Source organism: Aquarana catesbeiana, linkage group LG02, assembly GCF_042186555.1.
Source record: "Aquarana catesbeiana isolate 2022-GZ linkage group LG02, ASM4218655v1, whole genome shotgun sequence".
NCBI classification, from domain to species: domain Eukaryota; kingdom Metazoa; phylum Chordata; class Amphibia; order Anura; family Ranidae; genus Aquarana; species Aquarana catesbeiana.
This window is the reverse complement of record NC_133325.1, coordinates 9,137,786-9,157,235: the sequence shown is the minus strand read 5'-3', so window position 1 is coordinate 9,157,235 and position 19,450 is coordinate 9,137,786. Positions and strand designations below refer to the sequence as shown.

The window sequence follows — 19,450 nt, the reverse complement described above, 5'->3', positions numbered from 1 at the left end:
TGTGTGTACAATATGGGGGGCTGTGTGTACAATATGGGGTGCTGTGTGTACAATATGGGGTGCTGTGTGTACAATATGGAGTGCTGTGTGTACAATATGGGGTGCTGTGTGTACAATATGAGGTGCTGTGTGTACAATATGGAGTGCTGTGTGTACAATATGAGGGGCTGTGTGTACAATATGGGGTGATGTGTGTACAATATGGGGTGCTGTGTGTACAATATGGGGTGCTGTGTGTACAATATGGGGTGATGTGTGTACAATATGGGGTGCTGTGTGTACAATATGAGGTGCTGTGTGTACAATATGGGGGGCTGTGTGTACAATATGGGGTGCTGTGTGTACAATATGGGGTGCTGTGTGTACAATATGGAGTGCTGTGTGTACAATATGGGGTGCTGTGTGTACAATATGGGGTGATGTGTGTACAATATGGGGTGCCGTGTGTACAATATGGGGGGCTGTGTGTACAATACGGGGGGCTGTGTGTACAATATGAGGTACTGTGTGTAGAATATGGGGTGCTGTGTGTACAATATGGGGTGATGTGTGTACAATATGGGGTGCTGTGTGTACAATATGGGGTGCTGTGTGTACAATATGGGGTGATGTGTGTATAATATGGGGGGCTGTGTGTACAATATGGGGGCTGTGTGTACAATATGGAGTGCTGTGTGTACAATATGGGGTGCTGTGTGTACAATATGAGGTGCTGTGTATACAATATGGGGTGATGTGTGTACAATATGGGGTGCTGTGTGTACAATATGGGGTGTTGTGTGTACAATATGAGGTGCTGTGTGTACAATATGGGGTGATGTGTGTACAATATGGGGTGCTGTGTGTACAATATGGGGGGCTGTGTGTACAATATGGGGTGTTGTGTGTACAATATGGTGGGCTGTGTGTACAATATGGGGTGCTGTGTGTACAATATGGGGGTGCTGTGTGTACAATATGGGGTGATGTGTGTACAATATGGGGTGCTGTGTGTACAATATGAGGTGTTGTGTGTACAATATGGGATGCTGTGTGTACAATATGAGGTGCTGTGTGTACAATATGGGGTGATGTGTGTACAATATGGGGTGCTGTGTGTACAATATGGGGTGCTGTGTGTACAATATGGAGTGCTGTGTGTACAATATGGGGGGCTGTGTGTACAATATGGGGTGCTGTGTGTACAATATGGGGGGCTGTGTGTACAATATGGGGTGTTGTGTGTACAATATGGGGGGCTGTGTGTACAATATGGGGGGCTGTGTGTACAATATGGGGTGCTGTGTGTACAATATGGGGTGCTGTGTGTACAATATGGGGTGCTGTGTGTACAATATGGGGTGATGTGTGTACAATATGGGGTGCTGTGTGTACAATATGGGGTGCTGTGTGTACAATATGGGGTGCTGTGTGTACAATATGGGGGGCTGTGTGTACAATATGGGGTGATGTGTGTACAATATGGGGTGCTGTGTGTACAATATGGGGGGCTGTGTGTACAATATGGAGTGCTGTGTGTACAATATGGGGGGCTGTGTGTACAATATGGGGCGTTGTGTGTACAATATGGGGTGCTGTGTGTACAATATGGGGTGATGTGTGTACAATATGGGGTGTTGTGTGTACAATATGGGGTGCTGTGTGTACAATATAGGGTGCTGTGTGTACAATATGGGGTGCTGTGTGTACAATATGGGGTGCTGTGTGTACAATATGGGGGGCTGTGTGTACAATATGGGGTGCTGTGTGTACAATATGGGGCGCTGTGTGTACAATATGGGGGGCTGTGTGTACAATATGGGGGGCTGTGTGTACAATATGGAGTGCTGTGTGTACAATATGGGGGGCTGTGTGTACAATATGGGGCGTTGTGTGTACAATATGGGGTGCTGTGTGTACAATATGGGGTGATGTGTGTACAATATGGGGTGTTGTGTGTACAATATGGGGTGCTGTGTGTACAATATAGGGTGCTGTGTGTACAATATGGGGTGCTGTGTGTACAATATGGGGTGCTGTGTGTACAATATAGGGTGCTGTGTGTACAATATGGGGGGCTGTGTGTACAATATGGGGTGCTGTGTGTACAATATGGGGCGCTGTGTGTACAATATGGGGGGCTGTGTGTACAATATGGGGGGCTGTGTGTACAATATGGAGTGCTGTGTGTACAATATGGGGGGCTGTGTGTACAATATGGGGCGTTGTGTGTACAATATGGGGTGCTGTGTGTACAATATGGGGTGATGTGTGTACAATATGGGGTGTTGTGTGTACAATATGGGGTGCTGTGTGTACAATATAGGGTGCTGTGTGTACAATATGGGGGGCTGTGTGTACAATATGGAGTGCTGTGTGTACAATATGGGGGGCTGTGTGTACAATATGGGGCGTTGTGTGTACAATATGGGGTGCTGTGTGTACAATATGGGGTGATGTGTGTACAATATGGGGTGTTGTGTGTACAATATGGGGTGCTGTGTGTACAATATAGGGTGCTGTGTGTACAATATGGGGTGCTGTGTGTACAATATGGGGTGCTGTGTGTACAATATGGGGCGCTGTGTGTACAATATGGGGGGCTGTGTGTACAATATGGGGTGCTGTGTGTACAATATGGGGTGCTGTGTGTACAATATGGGGTGATGTGTGTACAATATGGGGGGCTGTGTGTACAATATGGGGTGCTGTGTGTACAATATGGGGTGATGTGTGTACAATATGGGGGGCTGTGTGTACAATATGGGGGGCTGTGTGTACAATATGGAGTGCTGTGTGTACAATATGGGGGGCTGTGTGTACAATATGGGGGGCTGTGTGTATAATATAGGGTGCTGTGTGTACAATATGGGGTGATGTGTGTACAATATGGGGGCTGTGTGTACAATATGGAGTGCTGTGTGTACAATATGGGGTGTTGTGTGTACAATATGGGGTGTTGTGTGTACAATATGGGGTGTTGTGTGTACAATATGGGGGGCTGTGTGTACAATATGAGGTGCTGTGTGTACAATATGGTGTGCTGTGTGTACAATATGGGGTGCTGTGTGTACAATATGGGGTGCTGTGTGTACAATATGGGGGGCTGTGTGTACAATATGGGGTGCTGTGTGTACAATATGGGGTGTTGTGTGTACAATATGGGGTGATGTGTGTACAATATGGGGTGCTGTGTGTACAATATGGGGGGCTGTGTGTACAATATGGGGGGCTGTGTGTACAATATGGAGTGCTGTGTGTACAATATGGGGTGCTGTGTGTACAATATGGGGGGCTGTGTGTACAATATGGGGGGCTGTGTGTACAATATGGAGTGCTGTGTGTACAATATGGGGTGTTGTGTGTACAATATGGGGTGATGTGTGTACAATATGGGGTGCTGTGTGTACAATATGGGGGGCTGTGTGTACAATATGGGGGGCTGTGTGTACAATATGGAGTGCTGTGTGTACAATATGGGGGGCTGTGTGTACAATATGGGGTGCTGTGTGTACAATATGGGGTGTTGTGTGTACAATATGGGGTGATGTGTGTACAATATGGGGTGCTGTGTGTACAATATGGGGTGCTGTGTGTACAATATGGGGTGATGTGTGTACAATATGGGGTGATGTGTGTACAATATGGGGTGCTGTGTGTACAATATGGGGTGTTGTGTGTACAATATGGGGTGCTGTGTACAATATGAGGTGCTGTGTGTACAATATGGGGTGCTGTGTGTACAATATGGGGTGTTGTGTGTACAATATGGGGGGGCTGTGTGTACAATATGGGGTGCTGTGTGTACAATATGGGATGGTGTGTGTACAATATGGGGTGCTGTGTGTACAATATGGGGGTGCTGTGTGTACAATATGGGGTGCTGTGTGTACAATATGGGATGGTGTGTGTACAATATGGGGTGCTGTGTGTACATTAATGAGGAAAAAAAATAACTTAAATGATTTTAGCAAATGGCTGCAATATAACAAAGAGTGAAAAATTTAAGGGGGTCTGAATACTTTCCCTCTCCACTGTATATAAAATGCACTTTTTATCTATCAAAAAGTGTTTTCCAGCACTAAATCTTTCATCTGATTCCTAAATTGATGCATTTGTAAATTTCAATAGCCAATATAAAGGAATATTAGTGGGTTCAACCAATCTTGTTTTTTTGTACAATTCTCCGTTAAGGGGGCGTGGCAAGGGGTGTGTCCTATGTCTGCATACTTTTTCTGATAGGTGTCCCTCATTCCCATCTCAAAAAGTTGGGAGGTGTGTACAAAAGGCGTGGGGGGCGTGGATTTAGTCCCCCTGAGCCATGATTGGCCTTAAGGCACCCCAATTATGGCTCTCTCTCAGCAGAGCGCGCTGTGATTGGTCAAAGCTTGCAGGTCAGGTGCATGCTTTGGCCAATCATCAGGCGCTAATGCACTGCAAGGTTGCTAAATAAACAAAAAAAAAGGCCAAAGATTTTGAAAAAAAAAAATGTGTTTTTCTTTATTTATGTTTTTTTTTCACATTTATTCGTTATCATATAACTGGTGTGGCGGTGACCAGGGACACTGAATGGTTACAGTATGTTAAATGATAAAGAAAAAATAATAATAATAATATTTTTTTAAATGTTTTAAAATATGTTTTCTTTTATTATTATTATTTTTTTTTTTTTTTACATTTTTTGTTTGCTTACGGTGACCAGAGCAATACAGTGTTACCATAGTAACATTGTACTACTCTGGGGAAGAGATCAGGATTTATTTAATTTTTTTTTACATATCATGTCTGCTTATAGCAGCGAATTACATTCCCAAAAGCATTTTACTGAATGAAACAGAATCTTTTCTTTTTTTTTAATTCAATGCTTTTTATTCGTATTCATACAAAATACATCACAACATACAATATACATATATCATCATAACAAAAAACAGAAAAAAAAAAGAAGAAAAGTCCCCTTCTTTCTTATCCAATGTATGTATCACTTCTATAAGAGGTATTTTCTCAAATTTTCTCCCATTTTCCTCCCTCTGATCCTAATCTATAGACAAGTATCCAGCCCACTCTCTATCATAATTACCCTTCGTGCATACTTCTACCAATATATAAAAGCTACATCTTCCCTTTCCTCTCTAAACTGTCTTCACTACTTAGGGTGGTTCATCTTCATAAGCCAAGGGTTCCACATTTTCTCAAATTCCTTGATGTTTCCTCCCCTTACATAGACTATCCTTTCTTTCCTTATTGTTTCCCACACCGTTTTAGACCAGTTCTCTACTGTAGGGGGTTTCTCTGCTTGCCATCTCCTAGCTATTTCCTTTCTTGCCTGGTAGAGGCATCTCCGCACTGCATTTATTTTCGCCCTCCTACTACCTAGATCTCCCCCCACCCCCAAAATACACATTTTCGGGTCTGCGTTAAGATCTAGGTTAAAGACCTTGTTTATGGACTCAACTACTTCCACCCAGTAGCGAACTAACTTGGGGCATTTCCATAACATGTGCATCAAATCTCCTGTATATTGACACCTTGGACATTTAGCATCTGCCCTTCTCCCATACTTAAACAATTTTTCTGGAGTATAGTATGCCCTATGTAAGAGCAGTAAATGTGAAAATTTCTGAGCGGGTGAGACCGAGACCTGGTGACTCCCCTCCAATATTTCTTTCCATTGCGTATCCGATATTGTCCCCAGGTCCGACTCCCACTCTCTTCTACATTTAAGTTTAACTGGTTTCTCCCTGCTGTATCGGCATATATGTTGGTAAAACTCTGCGATTAACCCCTTTGATCCCTCCACACTCTCTAATTTTTGGAAGATGGGAGATTGACTCCATTTCGGACCTTTCTCCCCAAATTGGGCCTGCAGAGCATGCCTAATCTGTATATAGTTAAAGTATGAGTGACTCGAGATACCAAATTCCTCCCTTAAGGCGGCAAAGGTCTTTAACATGTTGCCATCATATAGTTGTTCCAATTTAACTATCCCCTTTGATTCCCAAGTCATAATTTTACCTATCTGTGACAGTTCTTGATAGTTCTTATTATCCCAAAGAGGACTACACCTCCCTTCTCCCTCCATACCCTTCATTCCTTTAATAAACTTCCATACTTTTGACATTAATTTAACCGTGGGGGTTCTATATACAAACGAATTTGCCTCCAAAACCTCCAAAACCCGCCTATGGGGCGCTCCCTCAGTCATTATTGCTGTATTGTTATTACCCATAGGACCGTGACCCGTTCTCAAGTGTTGCAACTGAGCTGCCAAAAAGTAGCTACGAGGGTGTGGAATCGCCATACCTCCCTCAGTCACTGCCAGCTGTAATGTTTGTAAACTAATCCTGGAGTGTCCTCCCTTCCATATCAACCCCCTAAACAGCATGTCCATTTTTTTGAACCATTTACCATTGATCCATACTGGTGAGTTATACAAAATGTACAATAACTGGGGCAGCCATAGCATTTTGATTAGGTTGCACCTTCCAGCTACCGACAATGGGAGTCTCTTCCATATATCAATCTTTTTCCTAAATTTCACCAACAAGGGGACTAAATTATTATGTAAAAAATCCTCCGAATCTTTTGTTATATGGATGCCTAGATATTTTGTTTTCTCCACTATTTTTAGCGGGATTTCTTCCAGAAAGGGACCTTGCTTCATTGGGTCTATTGGTAACAAGATCGACTTCTCCCAGTTTATGGAGAGACCCGAGATCTCCCCAAAATCTGAGAATACACCCATCACCTGTCTGAGCGATCCCTCCGTATCCCCCAGGAAGATAAGCACATCGTCCGCGTATAACGCGATCCTCTCTTCCCTCATCCTTCTCCTGAAGCCTTCCATATTACTATTTTGTCTTACCGCAGCGGCCACTGGTTCCATTGCCAAAGCAAAGATCAGAGGTGACAAGGGACACCCTTGTCTTGTACCTCTCTCCAGGCAAAACTTACTCGAGAGTACATTATTGATTCTGATCTTTGCTTGGGGTCCATTGTATAGAATTTTTACCCATTTACTGAAAGTGGGACCAAAGCCATATGCCTTCAGTATATACCAAATAAAACCCCATTCAAGGCTATCAAATGCCTTTATAACATCTAACGTTACTACAGCTCTGGAACCCGAGTTTTCAGTTGGGATTTGTAAATTTAAAAAAAAACGCCTAATATTTTCGCTTGTTGATCTCTGGGGGATGAACCCAGTTTGATCCGGATGAACCAATTTATGGATTATTTTTTGTAGCCTAGTGGCGAGAATCTTAGCCAAGATTTTTGCATCTGAACACAGTAACGAGATGGGTCTATATGATGCGGGTTCCATGGGGTCTTTCCCTTCTTTAGGTATCATTATTATTGTGGCCTCAGTCATTGATTCAGTTAGTTTCCCCTCCTGGTATGCCCATTCAAACACCCTGAGAAGCTCTGGTAATAATATCTCCCCGTAGTTCTTATAAATCTCCGCAGGGAGACCATCAGGACCGGGAGATTTTTTATTGGCCAGTTCCTTTACGGCCATTTTAATATCTTCTAATGTTATCGGAGCTTCCAGTGCCTCAGCGTCCAACCCCGACAAGGAGGGCAATTCTATTTTCCTGAAAAATTCGTCCAATGCCAACCCGCCCGCTGTCCCCCGGGATTTATATAATTCCTCATAATATATTTTAAAGGTTTCATTTATTTTATCTGGTTGGGAAGTAATCTCACCATTCCTAGTTCTAATAGCGGGGATCGTCGGGGGGGGGAGAGTCTGATTTAACAATGTGGGCCAATATTTTCCCTACTTTCTCTCCTTCTCCAAATGTTATTTGTTTTTGAAATAGCCTTTTATTTTCAGAGTTCCTAGTCATTACCTCTTTATATACTGACTGTGTATTCTCCCACTTTTGTTGGTTTTCTGGGGATGGGTTTCTCACGAGCTCCCTCTCTGCTACTTGTAACTCCTCCCTGGCCCTCTCTTCCCCCATCCTTGAAGCTTTTTTTATTCTTGAAACCTGCTGACTCAATAGACCCCTCAGAAACGCCTTCAAGGCGTCCCACATCACCCCTCTTGCTGTAGATTCCTCATTTAGACTAATGAACTCCCGTAACCTGGTTATAATCACAGTTGGGTCCTCAAATAACTCAAGCCAAATTGGATTTAATTTCCAGGGGCTACGTTGTTTATTTTCCCCAGTTACCATCCTGGCTGTCACCAATGAATGGTCTGAAATACCCCTAGGTTGGTGAGTTATATCAGTAACAATATGTGCGGCCAGAACATTACCTAGGATAAGATCTATTCTTGAAAATGAGGAATGTGCACCTGAGTAGCATGAATATTGTTGCACCCCCGGATTACTCATCCTCCAAAGGTCACACATCCCGGCCTCCTCAAGAAACTGGCCCATGCGGCTGCCATACGAGCCCTGCCACTCCTTACCTGGGGGAAATCTGTCTATTTCTTTATTTATTGCAACATTAAAATCCCCAACAGCAATGACAGGTATATTCGGTTTATCCACAATAAAATCCAGCAAGCTATATAAAACTTCTAGCCTAAAAGGTGGGGGATTATAAATATTCGCCAGTACACATTCCTGACTCCCTATGATGCAGTGCAAGAAAACATACCTACCCCCATCATCTATATTACTTTGCCTGCAGACGAACGCAATCTCTTTCCCAATTAGCACCGCCACCCCCCTGGAATAAGAGGTGTGTACCGCGTGGTACTGGTGCCGATATTTTTTAATTTTAAATTGAGCTATGGTATCCTTTGTCAAATGCGTCTCCTGCAGACAAGCAATATCTACTCTAAAAGAATCTAACATGTCAAATACCAATGCTCTCTTAGAGGGAGTGCCCATCCCCCTAACATTCCATGACCCTATCTTTGATCCCATTAATTAAACTAAGATCCGGGTATTATAATGGGGAGGAGAAAAAAAAAAAAAGAAAAAAAAAAACCCAACCAAGCTCAGTCTGGGGTACCCCCTTATATTTTTAAGGAAGAAGATCTTCCCTATATCTACTAATTTATTGGCTTCCTGTTGTTTTAGTATTCCCAGCCTCTCCAACCTCAGTTCTCGCTTAACCACGTTTACCCGGGTGTCGGAATATTTACCATCTACAAAAAATGATAGCTCTGTGTTAACCCAAATAACAAATACAATTCTATACAAATCATACATATCCCAGTGTGTTGAGCATTAAATCCACTATCTCATTACAACCTTTAAATTTTATCCCCATATTTATCTGTGTCCTTTGTGACTTTGTGTGATTAAATGTGTCATTGCTACTTTTTTCCATGAGTGTGTGACTTAATACCCTATATTGCATTCTAGTATTCCCAAAACTCATCCCCTTAACCCACCACCCCCACCCTCCCCTTCCCCCCCCCATCCCCCAATCCCCCCCATACCATTCTAGGTACCCCCTAGGGGCATTTTTAATGGCCAGTCCATACCCACCTACCCTTCCATACCACACCCTCCCCCCCAACCACACCACCCCCCTCCTCCCCCCACCCTCCCTACCCCCCCAACATTCAAAGCAAAAACAAAAAACAAAACCTAATGTACCCAAATCCCCTCTCAAGGTTGCACCCATTTCCCTTCTCTCATTACCACCCTGCTCCTTTTGTGAGTAAATATATCAAAATAATTATAAACCTTGTGCCCTACCTCTATATACTAATATTCAACACCTTTCCTCCGTTATTTCCTGGGCAATTGATCCTTCTTTTCCTCTAACCATGCCAGTGCACTGTCCGGGGACTCAAAAATCTGACTTCCCCCCCAGTGCGTTTATCCGTAGTTTAGCTGGGTAGAGGAGAGCATATGAAACGTTGAATTTCTGGAGGCTACGTTTAACCCCCAGGAACCCAGCTCTGCGTTTCTGTAGGTCTGGGGAGAAATCTGGAAATATTGATATCCTTACATCCTTATATAAGACCTTCCCCATCTCTCGGGCTTTACGCAAGAGTGTTACTTTGTCCCTATAATTTAAGAACTTTACTAAAATTGGTCTTGGGGGGCTACCGGGGGGGGGGGGTCTGAACGGGATTCTATGCGCTCTTTCTATTGAGAATTGTTGAGTAAATGTCTCTCCCCCAAACACCCCTACCAGCCATTTTTCCAGGAATACTACCGGGTCTGGACCTTCACTCCCCTCAGGGACCCCCACCACCCTCACATTGTCCCTGCAAAGTCTATTTTCTATCTCATCAAACTTCCCCGCCAGGGTCTCAATTTTTCCTCTCCAGATCTTCACTTCTTGCTTCAGTGGTAACAGCTCATCTTCAACCACACTAATTCTGTTTTCCGCTTCCACCACCCTTTCTGCTGTTTTCTTGAGATCATTTCGTACTAGGGTCAGGTCCGCTTTAATATCCTTCATTTGATCTCCTAAAATCCCTAAGGACTGCTTGCATGCATTTATTGCCAATAAGATATCTTTTAAGGAGGGTTCCTCTTCTGTCATACCCATTGGAGTAGCTGAGGCCTCCATTTCTTTACCAGAGGCGCCTGGCCCTTTTACAGAGGAGGTTTTTGTTCCTGTGTGGAGACCCGACTGTCCTTGACTTTTCCTGTCCATTGCTGACTTATTCAGGGCTTGCTGTCCCCCTTTGTTCGGAGTATGCTCCGTGGCCAGGACCATTTTTTCTAACTTCGCGGACGCTGCCACCGCCGCTGCAGTTGCCCCTGCCACTGTAGGGTAGAGTCCCTTTTCCTTCTCCTTTTCTTTTGCTGACCGCAGGGACTGGGTTCCCATAATGTCATGATTGGGATGCTCTTCTCCCTTCCTTCTCCCTGACATGATAGTTTTACTCTTTATGGAATTAAGCCTTATATTGCATGCACAGTCCCAGAGAAGAAAGAAAGGGTTATTTGCCCAGCTCCACCCCCGCCACCTCCTGGTGTAACTGCTGATATCTAAGTGATATACACCTCTTCGCCCCCGGGGCTATACTCAGTTTATGTTGCCAAGCTGCTTACACCTTTTATTAATCTGCACCCCTGGGGTTCCAAACAGCCCACTGAATATTCAATCCTACCAGGGGCTCTCAATATGGTGCACAGCAGTCTATGCAGTTAAATCAGAGACAGGGCATAATGGTCAGCATGCAAAGTCAAATATGATTAATACTATACCACACTGCAGCAAGAGTATCCCCTCTGTTTTGTGAAGTAGGCAGTCCCAGAGGTTCACTTCTACAGTCACCGCGGTTATTTCAAACAGGTCTCCACAGCACTGATTAGCATCCGCCTCCTTTCTCCTCTTACCGTCCCCTCCGCCTGACTCCAATCTCCGCGCCGGCACTTCACCCAACCCCAGTACGATCTACACCGAGTGATGTTCCTGCTTCTGAGGGCTTCTCAAACTCAGTGTCCTCCTTCACCACACGCTTCCGCCGGCTGCCGAGCCCCGCTACTACCTCCTCCACTACGCTCCGACACCGCTCCGAGCTCCAGGAAAACAGTACACGGCAGTGTGGCTAAGCGGCACAGCAGGGAGAAACCTGGATAGGCACCAGCATTCTATCACGGGGAAACCGAGCTATTCACAAGGTTTTCAGGCACCTGGAGCAGGGTGGACACAAGCACTCACTCCACCGCACACATCTCCGTCCGCTTCCGGCCACGCCCCCCCATAGTGAAACAGAATCTTTTCAGTTTGTTTTGTTGTGATTAGCTGTGATTGGCCACCGCTAATCACATGGTACAAATGGGCTAAGATTGGCCCTGTCTGTACCATGTGATCCGTGTGACCAATCACAGCTAGCAACACAACTGTACACAATTACCCCAATGATCTGCAACCATGGCACTTCTCCTCATGGAACACCAAGATAAACATCTGGACCCAGCTCCAAATGGACTCCTCCAGATCTTTAATGGCTCAAATCCACGTGGGAACGTACAGATACACGCTCCTCATAGTGTAATCCGTATAAAAAGTACATTTGTTAGCTAAAAACACGCTGACATTAGTATTAGTATGCGCATTGCATAAAACCACTCGGCCAGCAATCAGGTTTACTTCCAGGTTACTTCCGGTACACGATGATGTCACTAAGAGGGTCCGCACAACGCGTGTCGTCATCAAAAGGACGTCTTATGGAATGTATTCCACCCACCTGAAAAAAATGATAGCCCCACCCCTTTTCTTTGCTTTGATTAACAAGATGATGGTTTACATTTTCTTAAAGACCAAATATTGGGCACATATATTCCAGAGGGCAAAGATAAATAGTATATTATATGAAGTCATTTCATAAGACAACGTCATCCTGGACAATTAAATATTGGTTGTCATATTGTAGCATGTCATTATAGGCTTGTTGTAAATAATTTAGTAAGCAGTGAACAGCGAGCCACGTTTCTGGCTGTTTTTCACTTACTGCAGAGTTAAAATCTATACATCATCCATAACTCCTGATATGATTACATTTCACTAATAACTACCTTCAGAAGACAACTGCAATAATTTTAAGACCAAGTATCCTGTATATTGGGAGGTGCAGAGAGCTAATGGGGAACAATACTTTTACTAAGGTAGGCACATGAAAAGGGAAATTATGTGTAGCCATTTTCAAAAGGCAATTTCATCCTGGATCAGGGGCAGAACTACAGAGGTCACAAGGTTTGCTACTGCAACCCAGCCCCATGCTCCAGTGGGCCAATGCCCTCCATATTCCTCCTGCAGCCGCTGAATGCCTGCTTCTCTTCTTTTTCCTTCTTCAGGCATTCAGCGGCTGCAGGAAGAACATGGAGGGCATTGGTTTCTCTATATGCCACCCTTCCTGTCCAGCTTTCTTCTCCTGCCCCTCTTCTCTATCCTTCATCCCTGTGATCTTCTCCGGCAACTTCTCTGCTCTCTCCTGACCCCTTCTGCTCTTTTCCAGTCTCTGTGTTCTTCTCCGGGGCCCCTGCTGTTCTCTGGCCTCCCCTCCCTGTGCTCTTCCCTGGGCCCCTGCTATTCTCCGGCCTCCCCTCCCTGTGATCTTCTCTGGGCCCCTGCTGTTCTCCAGTCCCCCCTCCCTGTGCTCTTCTCCTGGCCCCTGCTGTTACATAGTAGGTGAGGTTGAAAAAAGACACAAGTCCATCAAATCCAACCTATGTGTGTGATTATGTGTCAGTATTACATTGTATATCCCTGTATGTTGCGGTCATTCAGGTGCTTATCTAATAGTTTCTTGAAGCTATCAATACTCCCCGCTGAGACCACCGCCTGTGGAAGGGAATTCCACATCCTTGCCGCTCTTACAGTAAAGAACCCTCTACGTAGTTTAAGGTTAAACCTCTTTTCTTCTAATTTTAATTGCTGTTCTTCAGTTCCGTGATCTTCTCCTGGCCTCTGCTGTTCACTGGCCCCCCCTCCCTGTGCTCTTCTCCAGGCCCCTGCTGTTCTTCGGTCCCGTGATCTTCTCTGGGCTCCTGGTGTTCTCCAGTCCCCACCCCCTGTGCTCTTCTCTGGGCCCCTGCTGTTCTTCAGTCTGGTGATCTTCTCCAAGCCCCTGCTGTTCTCCAGTCCCTCCTCCCTGTGCTCTTCTGAAGTCTCCCTCTGTTCTCCAGCCCCTTGCTCTTCTCCGGTTCCCTGCTGTTCTCTGGTTCCCCTCCATGCTCTTCCCTGGTCCCCTCTCATGCCCCCCTGAGATCTTTCCTTGCTCCCCTGTGCTCTTCTCTGGGCCCCTGCTGTTCTTCAGTCTGGTGATTTCTCCAGGCCCCTGCTGTTCTCTGGTTCCTCCTCCATGTGCTCTTCTCCAGTCCCCCACTGTTCTCTAGCCCCTTGCATATAAAAGCAAAGGAGACGCCTTCAAAAAATACAAGGTTGAGGGATCATCATCAGCATTCAGACTTTATAAAGAATATAATAAGAAATGTAAGGGTGCAATTAGGACGGCTAAGATAGAACATGAAAGACACATAGCGGAGGAGAGCAAAAAAATCCCAAGAAATTCTTTAAGTATGTAAACAGTAAAAAAGGGAGGACAGACCATATTGGCCCTATAAAGAATGAGGAAGGACATCTGGTTACAAAGGATGGGGAGATGGAGAAGGTATTGTATTTATTCTTCTCCTCAGTCTTCACGAGGGAATCGGGGGGCTTCAGTAACCAAAACTGCAGTGTTTATCCTCATGACACAACACAGGAAGCACCTCCATGGTTAACAGAGGACGGAATTAAAATTAGACTTGAGAAACTTAACATTAATAAATCACCGGGACCAGATGGCTTGCATCCGAGGGTACTTAGGGAACTCAGTCAAGTGATTGCCAGACCGTTGTTCCTAATTTTTACAGATAGTCTACTGACTGGAATGGTACCAGCTGATTGGAGAAAAGGCAATGTAGTACCAATATTTAAAAAGGGCCCAAAATACATCCCTGGGAATTACAGACCAGTTAGCCTAACATCAATAGTATGTAAACTCTTGGAGGGGATGATAAGGGACTATATACAAGATTTTAGTAATAAGAACGGTATCATTAGCAGTAATCAGCATGGATTCATGAAGAATTGTTCTTGCCAAACCAATCTATTAACCTTCTATGAGGAGGTGAGTTGCCATCTAGATAAAGGAAGGCCCGTAGACGTGGTGTATCTGGATTTTGCAAAAGCATTTGACACAGTTCCCCATAAACGTTTACTGTACAAAATAAGGTGCGTTGGCATGGACCATAGGGTGAGTACCTGGATTGAAAACTGGGTACAAGGGCGTGTTCAGAGGGTGGTGATAAATGGGGAATACTCGGAATGGTCAGGGGTGGGTAGTGGGGTCCCCCAGGGTTCTGTGCTGGGACCAATCCTATTTAATTTGTTCATAAACGATCTGGAGGATGGGATAAACAGTTCAATCTCTGTATTTGCGGACGATACTAAGCTAAGCAGGGCGATAACTTCTCCGCAGGATGTGGAAACCTTGCAAAAAGATCTGAACAAATTAATGGGGTGGGCGACTACATGGCAAATGAGGTTCAATGTAGAAAAATGTAAAATAATGCATTTGGGTAACAAAAATCTGAATGCAATCTATACACTGGGGGGAGAACCTCTGGGGGAATCTAGGATGGAAAAGGACCTTGGGGTCCTAGTAGATGATAGGCTCAGCAATGGCAGGCAATGTCAAGCTGCTGCTAACAAAGCAAACATCTGATGCACCTTTACCCGGTGCTTGTCCCATATCCACATTATTTCCGTGCAAAGACTATACAAGCCTTATAGGAAAACGTAACTGCATGCAGGTTCATCAGAACAGTCGTTAAGTGCACCAATGCTTCCTAACGGGCCCCAACATATAGCCGGCAGAAGAAGGATCTCAAGGACTGCCCCTGTCATATAAGCTGCATGCAAACCCCAGCTATCTCCCTATACCCTTTTTTGACCTCCCAACTACTGAGAATGCTTACCAGACAGTTGTAGGCTTAGCCTAGGCACTGTTAGTCCAGTATAGCTCTGGCGGTTTATAGTTCAGGTCTCTTACTACTCACTGCCGCACTTCAGGTGGCGTTGTTACTGTTTATTTTGATCTGGGCAGCAAGTGTCACCTTCTACCTTGTCCTTATTGCTAAAAATTCTGAATACTAAGTGTAATATTATCATTATTGTTAATTTTGCCTTTTATGTCTACCTGCCTTTACCAAATGTATTTTATGACAACGCACTGTATTAAATTTGTGTATTCAAATTTCCTCTCTGCCCGCTTTCCTTTAATTTAATATTATAGTTGGGTACTGGTATTACTGTCAGGAATTCCTCGGTGATGCTGTGTGTTTGTATACAAAGCCTGGTGGTCAGAGCTGCTGAGATCTTTGGGAAGGTCAAGGCCAGAAACAGAGGACCCATCTTAACCAGCGGCTCCTTGGGAGGGTAGCGCTACAGATGTAAGATAGAGGAACACTGGAAATTTTCTCTCCCCAATGTATACAGCAAGCTTGAGAAAAGAATCATCTCTTTGTCACCAGCGATCTTGGAGGAAGGTCACCACTCATTGTCTATTACTGGTCAGCCTGGAAAATATGACAAGCGTCCTCTCCCGTATTTCTTTCGTTCTTACGCCGTAGATGATTGGGTTCATCATTGGTGGAATGAGGACATAAAGGTTAGCAAAAATAATGTGGAACTGCAACGAAATGTATTTGTGGCCCACTCTGTGAGCTATAAAAGAAAAGAATGCCGGGATGTAGAAGAGAATAATCACACAGATGTGAGAGACGCATGTATTGAAGGCCTTAAACCGATCCTCGGAGGATGGGAGCCTCAGAACTGCTGAGATTATTACACCATAGGACACTATAATAAGGATCATGTCTACACCAGATGAAGAAGCGGCTATTATCAGCCCATACACCACATTGACTAGTATGTCTGCAGAAGCCAACTTTGCCACCGACATGTGCTCACAATAGGTGTGCTCTATCACGTTGCTTTGCTGGAAAGGTAATTTCCTGAGTAGAAGGACGAATGGTACTGCCATGCTGAAAATTCTTAAAACAGCTATCGTGGCTGCCTTGACTATGAAGGAGTTGGTGAGGGTGGCAGCATATGTTAAAGGGTGGCAGATGGCGCAGTAACGGTCATAGGCCATAAGGAGCAGAATGGATGATTCAATGCCAAAAGCAAAATGGATGAAGAACACCTCAGTCAGGCATCCATTGAAGGAGATCTCATGAGAATCAAACCAGAATATGCTGAGGGTCTTCGGGACGGTGGTGGTGCTCAAGAGGGTGTCACAGAATGCCAACATCATCAGGAAGATATACATTGGTTGGTGAAGAATCTCATTGGTTGAGATGACCAGTATTAGCATAGAGTTTCCCAAAAGTGCCAAAACGTACATGATGGAGAAGGGGATGGAGATCAGGAGATGTGAGTCCTCCAGGCCAGGAATTCCTATCAGGAGGAAATAATCAGGGTGGAAGCTGGTGGAGTTCCACATTTCCTGGCTAACCCGGTCACCTGCATTGAAAAGAAGTCAAGAATGAGCACCCACAGTGATGGTAAAAGGTCCACCAATGACCTACAATTTTGATCCAGCATGTAATTTAGTGTGACAGTAACCATGGAAACCTAAAAGTATATCTCAAACCAAAGGCATTTCTTTTTTAATTTTCAGAAGGTTAGGTAGAAAGGAGCCCCTTACATCCAGTGATTGCAAGTTGGAAAGTGAGTTTTTAATTGTTTATTGAGAATAGCAACAAGTAATTAGGGCAACGTGTTTTGGGGGGAACAAAGACTCCCCTTTCCTCAGGGCTGTATCTGAATGCTAATAAATGGGGAAGGATCCAGGAACAGGTGTGTCTGTAGGTGGGTTGCAGTGGTGCGGCGGCAATAATTTACACAGTGTGAAATAATAAACTTGTATTGGAGCAATGCAGCAAAAGTTCACAAGGATCCCGGTGGGTAGACTTCCCAACCAAGTGCACTTACGGTTACAGCAACGTGAACAGAGTGGGCTCCACCCAGAGTGACACCGTCTGTAGAAAGGGACAGAATGTGGCCTGGCCATTTCGTACTTAATCTGGGAGATGCTCTGAAGAGATACAACCCTACGCTTTCCCATCTCGTCAGGAACCGTTCCCTAGCGCTGGTACTGTCCCTAACAGAAGGGTTACCTTTCCCTACTCTACCCAGTCACATAAAAAAACACCAAACCCGGGAGGCAGGGCCTTAAATGGGCTTTGCTTGACCAAAGATGGCTGCCAGAGTCACAGCATCCAACCAGATGGCTTCCCCGGTGACCCAGGAAACCAGAGGGGAACCAGGTTCCTCCTGACTTCTTCTCCAGCTCCAGTTGAGGGCCATCTGCAGTGGAGAAAATAAACTGCACCTGCATACAAGTCTGTAACAAAAAGACCAGATGGATCGATGTGTAAGTTCCGGCTGTGCATGCAGAGGCAGCCTTAGAGCTCCTACTTGACTTTTAATGCTATCTGGGGCTCCACTAGAAGTCATGTAGATCTGTATTGCTTTCCTATACTTGACACGCATTTGCAAACCCACCACAAAAGCAGCTCAGCAGGTTCTTGTGGAGTAGAGTACATGGCGGTTCAGAGGTGGTGTTTGACCTGCTCTGCAATACGTTGCGTTCCTTTGGATGTAATGGGTCCTATTAACCTGTGTTTGAATTTCAGACCCAACAGATCAAATGCAGCCTCTTCCTTATCAAAACGTTGAACTTTTGCTGCCTTTGAATAGAAAAGGCTGATTTTGATATAAATGACTCTCTACATAAATACTTGACCTTGTCTCCAGCTTCTGGTACATCTGGGAGGTGCCGAGGACATCACTGAGACTCACCACTGCCTGGGGATAGCCAGGGGCTGGAAATCCCACAAGAATGTACTCCAGTCCAATGCATGGATGTATTCTTGTAGGATTTCAAGTGGCCAGATAACCCAGGAGGAGGCAACGGTGAGGTACGGTAATGTCACCCGTGTCTCTTAGAAGTGCTGGAAGCAGGGCTCTCTTTAACGAAGGGCAAAAAAGGGGGGCAGCTTCCCTGGGCCCAGTCATTTTTGTGGGACCCAAAGCAGGTGAGCTGCCCCTTGAGCCCGTGCTGCCACCCGCAAATAGTTAATAAGTGGATTTGGCTATCACTCAGGAGAAGATGGGGAACAGTCACACTGACCCCTCTCTCTCATCATGTCCGACATGCTACAGATCATCGGCCCGCTGAAGACGTGTAATTTGAGAGTGAAATTGCATGGGGGGGGGGGGGACTTTTGTCCAGGATCCAATCAATATTAAAGATGGCCTTGACCAGAAGTCTTTTTCCTTTTGTAGGCAATAGGATGGACACAATGGAGGTTCCCGTGTCTTGGGAAGGCAGAGATGGTGGAGTAGGAGGCCACGTCTATCTTCTAGTCACAGTTTATGGACTGAATAAAGTATTCGGATATCGAAGACAAATTATAAAACTATTTGTACTCTGAGTAGAAATGTAGATCAGGAGGAAATCATTTCCATTCTCCTCTGTGGACACTGAAGAGCCGAGACTCGGCCACATGTCCCCGCAGATCCAATGGGGGGGTCTCATAATGACAGCAGAATATTTATTTTTTAATACTGTTTGGGTTAAAATCCACCATCATATACTGTAGTGACTCTGTAAAGATCAGTCAAATGGTCGGGTTTTGTTTTTATGAAGTGACCAATGGTTGTCCTCTCAGTGGATTGTATTTTCCCCCATATCAATGGAAGATGATTGATGGAGCTCACAAAGATCTTCAGAGATGTTCCCAAATGTTGGAGAACTCAGAAAGTGTTTTGTGAGGGAAATCACACTCAGAAGGACAGGAGGAGAGGATGTAAGGTCAGGACAGAAGGACAGGAGGAGAGGATGTAAGGTCAGGACAGAAGGACAGGAGGAGAGGCTGTAAGGTCAGGACAGAAGGACGGGAAGAGAGGATGTAAGGTCAGGACAGAAGGACAGGAGGGGAGGATGTAAGGTCAGGACAGAAGGACAAGAGGAGAGGATGTA

At 44.9% G+C, this 19,450-nt stretch overlaps 1 protein-coding gene across 1 annotated transcript; it reads right to left on the bottom strand.

Annotated features, from left to right (window-relative positions):
• Positions 1 to 15,955: 15,955 nt before the first annotated feature.
• Positions 15,956 to 16,906, bottom strand: LOC141129582 (olfactory receptor 52E8-like). Its single transcript, XM_073617679.1, has one exon. The coding sequence runs from the start codon at positions 16,904 to 16,906 to the stop codon at positions 15,956 to 15,958; it is 951 nt and encodes a 316-aa protein (XP_073473780.1).
• Between the last annotated feature and the right edge of the window lie 2,544 nt (positions 16,907 to 19,450).

What these genes read in the sequence shown, in the direction of transcription:
- LOC141129582 (XM_073617679.1), bottom strand. Translation starts at nt 16,906, where the DNA reads ATGTGGAACTCCACCAGCTTCCACCCTGATTATTTCCTCCTGATAGGA.